Source organism: Nestor notabilis, unplaced genomic scaffold (assembly GCF_000696875.1).
Source record: "Nestor notabilis isolate BGI_N333 unplaced genomic scaffold, ASM69687v1 scaffold16753, whole genome shotgun sequence".
NCBI lineage: Eukaryota > Metazoa > Chordata > Aves > Psittaciformes > Psittacidae > Nestor > Nestor notabilis.
In genome coordinates this window covers 7,564-15,950 of record NW_009921710.1, presented here as the reverse complement: position 1 = coordinate 15,950, position 8,387 = coordinate 7,564, and the positions used below count along the sequence as shown (strand labels likewise).

General features: G+C 52.8%; 1 protein-coding gene across 1 annotated transcript in view; it reads left to right on the top strand.

Moving 5' to 3' along the window:
• The window catches only part of MRPL21 (mitochondrial ribosomal protein L21), a gene marked incomplete at its 5' end in the record, with an annotated part of 14,530 nt that extends 6,426 nt beyond the window's left edge, over nt 1-8,104 (top strand). The window contains 4 exons of the mRNA XM_010011274.1: nt 853-1,016; nt 2,435-2,487; nt 7,272-7,375; nt 8,040-8,104. Coding sequence (XP_010009576.1) covers nt 853-1,016; nt 2,435-2,487; nt 7,272-7,375; nt 8,040-8,104 — 386 coding nt within the window. The remainder of the gene's footprint in view (nt 1-852; nt 1,017-2,434; nt 2,488-7,271; nt 7,376-8,039) is intronic.
• Between the last annotated feature and the right edge of the window lie 283 nt (nt 8,105-8,387).

The window sequence follows — 8,387 nt, the reverse complement described above, 5'->3', positions numbered from 1 at the left end:
GAAAGAGTGGGGGAAGGTTTCTCTTGGCTGTGCTGCAGGTCCATGTTCTCAGGCCAGGCCGTGTTAGCAAACTGGAGCTCTTTCAGTGTGCTTTGCCAAGCTCTCCTGATGTTCCTGCATGCCTTACATGGTTTTCAGAGCTCTGGGCCTTCTGCGTATGACTTGGGAGTGGAGAGGAGCTGCCCTCCAAGTGCAGGATGCACAGGAAAGGGCTCTTTTCAGGAAGGCTGTATATCAGAATACAGCGTGTTCAAGGATGCCTGAGAATTAGAATCCCACAATCCCAGCCTGGTTTGGGTTGAAGGGACCTTAAAGCTCCTCCAGCTCCAACCCCTGCCACGGGCAGCGACACCTTCCACTGGAGCAGGTTGCTCCAAGCCCCTGTGTCCAGCCTGGCCTTGAACACTGCCAGGGATGGGGCAGCCACAGCTTCTCTGGGCACCCTGTGCCAGCCCCTCAGCACCCTCACAGGGAAGAGCTTCTGCCTCAGAGCTCATCTCAGTCTCCCCTCTGGCAGGTTCAAGCCATTCCCCTTGTCCTGTCCCTGCAGGCCCTTGGCAAAAGTCCCAAGAAAAGGGGGGCTGAGCAGTCAACAGTCTAGATGAGCTGTGCAGTGTATACCGGGTGTTGGGTGTTCACTGATGAGTGGGTTTGCCAGCAGCTGGAATACAAATGGGTCCCTACGTTCACAGATAGGAGGCTCACATGTTGTAGGAAACAACACTGCTGTTGGTCCTCGCTTAAGGGTTCCCAGAGGATATGAGTTTTGGTGGGAGAGCAGGGCAGGTGAATGGGCTCTGAAGAGCCCTTGCTGAGGTCTCTGATCCCTCCCTCCCTGCTGTCTGCCCCCAGAGGTGGTCCAGAAGGTGAACGGGCTGATCGCGGCCGGGCGCTACGGGCGCCTCTTCGCCGTGGTGCACTTTGCCAGCAAGCAGTGGAAAGTGACCACCGAGGACCTGATCATGATGGACAACGTGCTGGAGGCGGAGTGTGGAGACCGGATCCGCATGGAAAAGGTGATGTGCTGTGGTCCCACAGTGCCTGTGGTGCCATGCCATGAGGCAAAACCCAGGGCCAGGTCTTAAAACCCCTCCTAAAGAGCTCCTGTTGGGTCTCTCCTTGCTCCAGCCAATTGCTTTGCCTCGGTTTTGCTCCAGTTCCTCTGTGAGTGAGGCTATTGCTGTGATCTCTGCGGAGCAGGGCTGGAATGAGTCCTGCCAGACTCTCTTAGGAAACAGATTTTTGATGCACTGACTTCATCCAAAAAAAGGAGATGACAGTTGTTGTTTCTAGAGAGGCAACTGAAGCCTGTGTTTACCCCGAGGCTCCCAGCACCCAAAATACTGCAGAGCTCCCAGAGGGACCGGCCCTGCTCCCTGCTGAGAAAGATCCTTATCACCCTGAGTGTGCTGGGTGGAGGGAGAGGGATGGTGCCCCGAGAGGAGAGCTGCCAAGATGCAATTCAATGTCTTCAACCTTGGTTAACTAGTAGGAACTTGTGAGGCTCATTAATTCCAATCTTAACTGAAAGATTATGAAGTTGGCTTCATCTTAAATGTTGATTGTTATGATGGTTCAAGCCAAGCAGAGCTGGGCACTGTCTCTACTCATGTACTGCTCTGAGGTCCAGTTTTGGGGCAGATGTCTGGGCTCTGTCCTGCATCCTTTTATGCAATAGAGAGGTGTGATCTGCATGGAGCAGCCAGCTAGGAACACATGAGAGTGAAGGGGAAAAACCTGCCCTACCAGCATAACCCTTTGGGGATTTCACTGGCATGGATCTGTCTAAACCAGAAGTCAGAATGTTTCATAACCATTTCTGTGTTGCTTGTAGCTGCTGCCACCAGTTAGGGTGGGGAAGGAGCCAGCCTGGAAGAAGTGCTGCCTCTTCTCACTGTATCCTCTGTTATCCTGCGTGGTCCTTTAGAGGGGCAGATGATTGAAATGCCCTGATACAAAAGCCCTGGAGTGGTGAATCCCCCCAGATGGTCGTTTCTTTATTGACCATCTTGAGGCCTCATGGAGGAACATGAGGTAAATGTTTCTCTACTGGGTTTACGTAGCAATTGCTTTAAAACTCCAGTGATTTTAGGAGCTGCCGTTCATTCAGATCCCACACAAGGCATATTATTCTTCTTTCCTTTTTGTATCTTTTACAACTGGTGGTGAGCCAGAACAGGAAGGTTCAGTGTGTTCTGATCAACATGCAAGATACTTCAGCACACTTTGGTAGGATGAGCTCTCTGGAAGGCTGTTTAATGAGTGTGTCTTGCCTCTTAGCTGCCTTTCCACATCCCAAGTGACAGGTTGAAATGTGCAAAGCCCTCATTTGAAGCAGTTTGACTCCTTTATGGTGCCTGGAGGACTGGAAGGTGCTGTTTGCATGTCTGCTGGGTCCATGAGCAGTGATATATGCCTGGTTTGTTTTCCACAGGTTCTGCTGGTCGGTGCTGACGACTTCACGCTTATTGGGAGGCCGCTTCTGGGGTAAGATGTCTCATCTGAGCATTATCTGCAAGACAATTCTTACACTTAATTGTAGCTTCAGGGCTCCTACAGTTCCTGAAGCTGAAGAGAGACCTGGATTTATCAGCACAAGGTTTTTCCCAGCCCTGTGCCCTTTGAAAGAACACCAGTAAACCATTGCCGCGGTGCCAGGGTAGAGCAGCAGTGCCCATTGCTAAGAGCTGTAGGGTATTCACCTCTGTTGGGTTGGATCTTTCCCTCGTGGTGTAACCCTTGCACAAACTGGCAGTAAATCTTGCTCCTCAATAGCTTTACTCACTCACTCTAATTTTGGTGATAGTCATCTTGGAATAACCCAGAAATCCTTTCCCAACCCTTAATCCCTTAATTTGACTTGGGTTTTTCAACCCATTTCCTTTTGCCCTTGTCTTAACCCAGCAGGCCTTAATCTTCACTTCAGAGTTGTCCCAGTCACATAGTCCAGCAGAAGTGGGGAGGAGGAGTTGACCCCTTGGCACCATCTCCATCCCAGTGCTGTAGGACTTGCTCTACAAGCTGCAGAACACTTGGTTCTTCAGCCTTGTCTTTACCTAAAGGAAGTGGTGTGTGGACTCGGTGTTACTGCTCACCTCTTGGCACTACCCAGAACCAAAGTCATGAGCTGTTTTCCCCAGGACAAGAGGTTTTAGTGATAAAACACAAGATAAGGTGGGTTGCAGGTGCTCAGAGTATCTGGAAGCCCTGGCTGTGGTCTGGTTGCAGCCTGAACCACATGTTTAGGATTCAACTTGAACTGCAGCAGCTTTGGCAAAGGATGGTCAGATGAAGAGGGGCTTGTATATCTTGGTGGTTTCAGGTCAGATAAGGAGGAACTTGTACATCTGAATTATTTCTTGGTGGCTTGTAGCTTCAGGTTGGAAATGCCATGGGCTTTCAGACTGGTTTCACTTCTGAGTGCTCTGTGTGGTACTTAAGGGTCACTTGTGACTTGTTTCTACAGTCAGTAACAGGACTTCAGTTGTGCTGGTGGTTCCTGCTGTGGTTCCCTGTGTTGGGCAGGATTTTGAGGTCTGCCAGTCCTTTTAGCAGTACTGCAAATAGATCTGGGATAGCAGATCATCAGGAGTCTCTGAATTACTGCCAGATCCTGCACTTATGGAAGATTTGAGGAAGGGGAATCTCATTATTAGGACTGGAAATGCCATTGTGCAGAAATGCAAGGAAGAGCCCAAGCTCTCAGGCAGGGCTGTGCCACAGCAGGTGGTTCAGGAGCACCATCCCTCACCCAGCTCCCTTAACCAGTGGCTTTGGGGTGATTCCTCACAGCTCTCCATCTCTGTGCTGGCCTTGGCATGTGGCCTGAGGCCTGGGAGCTGTGGGGCAGGAGGAAAACCAGCTGCCTGGCTCCTGCGGGTGCTCTGCGTGGAACGTGCTGTCAGTTCCTTGGTGCAGACCAACTGCCCATCTACCAGTGTTAGCTGGAGTTCCAATACCTTTGGCAGAGGAAGATCAGCAGGAGGAGGAGGAGGAGGCTGCTGGGGAGGTGCCATCCTCCCCCTGAGCTCCCTGGTACAGGCTGAGGAGGGGCCAGCAGGACCCAGCAGGACACAGCAGTGTGGGCTGCAGTTCTTTCACCCAGTCCCGACTTGTGCCTAAACCACGGACATTCTGGAGGGGAGATGAGAGGTTGGATGTGAACAGAGGGGGTTGCTTTTCTGTTAGTTTAAAGCTAACCCCATCAGTGGCTGCTTGCACCAGTGGCTGCGTGAGACACATCCCAGCTGCGCGCCCTGCTCAGCCTCACAGGCAGGCAGGAGCTTGTCCTGCTTTGGACACATGGTCGGGGATTAATTTGCTGTAGCAGTCGGATGCCTCCCAAGATGACACTTCTCCGAAGCTTTAAAAACCCCAACAGTGCAGCAAAGCACATCTGCGAGGCAAAGGCTGTTCTGGGAAGCTCGGGCTGGCTCCTGCTTTGGAATCTGCTGGGGTTTGTGTCTGTGCAAGGGACTCGCTGCCTGGACCATGGGCACGAGGGTGCACTTGTACTTTGTGGAGCTGTGTAACTTAACTGTGCGCTTCTAAAGCTGTGATGAGAGGTAAGCACAGCCTCGGGCAGGTTGGCATTTGGGGCCATTGAGTGCTCTCAACTAGGCCTGAGAGAAAATGGTGCCTTTATGAGACAGGGCTTGGAGCAACCTGCTCTAGTGGGAGGTGTCCCTGCCTGTGGCAGGGGTTGGAACTGGAGGAGCTTTAAGCTCCCTTCAACCAAAACCACTCTGTGATTTAGCTTATTTCTAAACCAAGTGCAGCTGATGGAGGGTTTTCCTCTGGGTGAGCCTTGCTCTTTCTCCTGCTGCCTGCCCGTGTTCGCAGCGGCTTCAGTGGAAATGCCAAGGGGCCCTGGACCTTTTCCTTTTCCAGTTGCTTTCTGCAGGGAGTGAGTTGTCAGTTGAAATTATTACCCTTTGGGGCTGTAGGTTGCCCAGATCCTGGATCTTTTTCACTGCTTAATGACAGCAGCTTTCAGCCAACTTAGATCTATGAGGTTTCAGTGTGAATGTTTTGTGCCTCCTGCTAAAACCTGGTGGATGTGCTTTGTCATGGAACGTTCTGCTGCTGAAGGCACAGGCCTGACTCTGTCAGGCTCTGGGAAATGTGTGACCCCCCCTTTGTTTTTATGGGCATTCCAGTCATACCAAACCCATTTGATAAAGATTTGCTTGTTCCTTGGGCTCTGTTTTGCTGAGAACTTTTCTGTTTGGATGCGCTTCACCATCAAGTTGGTTCCTGCTGTGCTTCAGCCCCTCAACCAGGAGGTCCTGGGCTTTGTCCAACAGGGAAGGACTCACCAGGCCCCTTGGCCTTGACCTTTGACTTGCAGAGTGAAGCCACGCTTGGATACTCAGCTGCATCAATGATACCCTTAAAGCACGTCAACATCGACATGGGGGAACCCTTGTCTACAGGTGCGTGTCAGTGTCCCTCCCTTTGGTGGACACCCTGGCACAGCTCCGTGTCAGGGACAGCATGGCCGTGCTGCTGCACAGCCTGGCTCTTCTGAGAGCAGCCCGGAGACCTCGGCACTTCTGGCCTGGCCACTCCCCAGTTTTCCCATGTGATCCATTAGGAAGTTTCTGACGTGCCTTGACAGCCCGAGCCTGGGAGTGCAGCTTCCCCTTCGCCTTCAGTGGGCAGGAATCAGACCCAGGAGGAATTAGACCCAGAAGGTGTCCCTGCCCGTGGCAGGGGGTTGGAATTAGACTATCGTTTAAAGTCCCTCCCGGCCCAGCCCAGTCTGTGGTTCAGTGGCAGTGGAGCTCCCTCATTCCAGGGGGAAGCAGGGCCAGCCCTGGGCTGCAGCTCAGTCTCTGCTTTGTCCTCACATACACACAGCGTGTCTCTCAGTGCTGGATGTGGATAGTGGCCTGTCAGGGTCACCCAGTCATTATCTTCTGTCAGTTTCTTCTGGGCTGCTCACTGAACACGGGTGTATCAGTTTGTCCTCTGGCTGTCATTCCCTGCTCCCGCAAGGATTCCAGCTGAAATACAGCACAGCCAGAGGGCAAAGTTAAGAGAGCTGGTGAATGTCTGGGTGCCTCTGGCCTCCTGGTGACCCTGCTGGAGCACTTGGGCCGGACGGGCTGTCCCCTCTGCCGCTTACGTGCAGGCAGAGTGCTTGTCAGGGAGATGTTCTTTCAGTGTCTTCTCTCATACTAATTAGTTCCTAATGGTGTTCTGCAGTGATGCTGCATGAAAGTGTCTCTTCCTCCTCCCTTGGGGCCCTTGGTTAAAACCAGCTTGCCAAAGCTTTTGTCTGGAGGCTCTTCCCTTCCCAGCGAGGAGCTCTGTGCAGACAGGTAGGGGTCCTCCAGCCCACCTCAGTTTCCAGCTCTGGTGTTCCTCAGGGAGCAGCTGTAAATCCCAGCTCACTTCTTCATCCTCCCCTGGGAGCTCTGCAGGCCCCCTGTGTATGTGCCCATAAGAGGATGATCAGGGACGAGTTACTCTGTGATCTTACCTGTGAAGGCAGTACAAGCTGTTTTCTCCTCTCCATCCTGGGGGAGGGAGGATGTTTACTTGTTGAGAGTTTCCATGTGTAGAATGACATCTAGAAACGATGTGAGTGATGGAGCTGTCTCAGCACTCAGCCTGAGCTCCCCCAGGAGCCAGTCCCTGTCTCCTGCTCTGGTTTGGGTAAACAAGCAGGGCAGAGCAGGAGTGGGAGGCAGGTGGGAGGAGAGGGACTTGCTGCAGCAGGCAGGGAGCTGTGCCTCTGCTGGAAGCAGTGCCTGGATCTCTCCCCCTAAGCCTTTGCCAGGACTCAGGTGAGCAATGAGAGAAGACTCTTCCAGCTGTGTGTGATGTTTTGTGGAAGGAGGAAGGAGTTCTGTGCTGACCAGCACAGGGGAAGGTGCCCCGGGTGGCTTTAACCTGCACCACAGGCAGAGCTGGGGACACAAGCTCATGTGAAGGTGCCAGGGGCATTTATCTTACTGAAATACAACAAGTTCCTGCAGGTTCATCTTCCTGCTGCCTCCGTGGCTGCTTCTGATCTTACCCTGCCCTGGCAGAGGCACTGCCCTGCAGCCTGTCACACTGCTTGGCTGATCCACCCACAGCACCCGGAGGTGTTTGGGGTTGCACCCTGAAGCCAACAACCTGCCAGGTTTCGCTTTGTAGCTCCCGTGGATGGGGGCTCTGTGACACAGGATGTCTTGTGTGTGTCTCATCCCCAGGAACCTGCTCACGGATGGGAGGAGGGTGTAAATCATTACAAGTGATACTTGAAATCTGTTTCTCAGGAAGGAGCTGGTGCGTGTGGAGGCCACAGTGATCGAGAAGACAGAGTCATGGCCGAAAATCAACATGCGCTTTCGGAGGAGGCGCAACTACCAAAGGACACAAAGTAAGAGCGTGGAGCACAGAGCTTGCTTCCCTGCTGATTTGTGCCTGGATTTGGGAGGGGGGAATATCCTGACCTGGGGGTGATGTCTGGGGAAGGGAACTTGTTCACCTTCCACTAGAGCAGGTTGCTCCAAGCCCCTGTGTCCAACCTGGCCTTGAACACTGCCAGGGATGGGGCAGCCACAGCTTCTCTGGGCACCCTGTGCCAGCGCCTCAGCACCCTCCCAGGGAAGAGCTTCTGCCTCAGAGCTCATCTCAATCTCCCCTCTGGCAGGTTCAAGCCATTCCCTTTGTCCTGTCCCTCCATTCCTTGTCCAAAGCCCCTCTCCAGGTTTCCTGGAGCCCCTTTAGGCCCTGGAGCTGCTCTAAGGTGTCCCCTTGAGGAGCCTTCTCTTCTCCAGCTGCCCCAGCCCAGCTCTCTCAGCCTGGCTCCAGAGCAGAGCTGCTCCAGCCCTCGCAGCAGCTCCGGGGCCTCCTCTGGGCTCCCTCAGCAGCTCCGTTTTGGACATGATTGTCCCTTCTCAGATATGACTGAGAGGGAAAAGTTATGACCGTTCTTTATGAAACAGATGCTGAACCCTTGGCCAGCCTGACACAGTCCCACCTTCTGAAGGGTGTGCAGTGGGTTTGTGCTGTCACCTCTTCTCTTTCTCTTTCTTTTCCAGTCATTGTGAACCCACAGACCGTCCTCCGCATCAACACCATCGAAATCTTCCCCTGCTTGTCGTGACTGACTGATGGCTGATGTGGGGTTTAGCTCTGTTACTGCTTTGGGTATATATGGAAATAAAACTGCCTTGTCACTGGGAAGCTCTGGACTTGTAGCTGTTGTCAGAGATGGAATTCTCTGTGTGCTTTTTAAACCAACAATGAAACACTTTTTAAACTACTATTTCAGCCTTGATGGTGATTGTTTGCCGGGAGTTCTAAGCAAGGTAAGATCATAGAATCACAGACTGGTTTGTGTTGGAAAGGACCTTAAGATCATCCAGTTCCAACCCTTTGAATGGGCA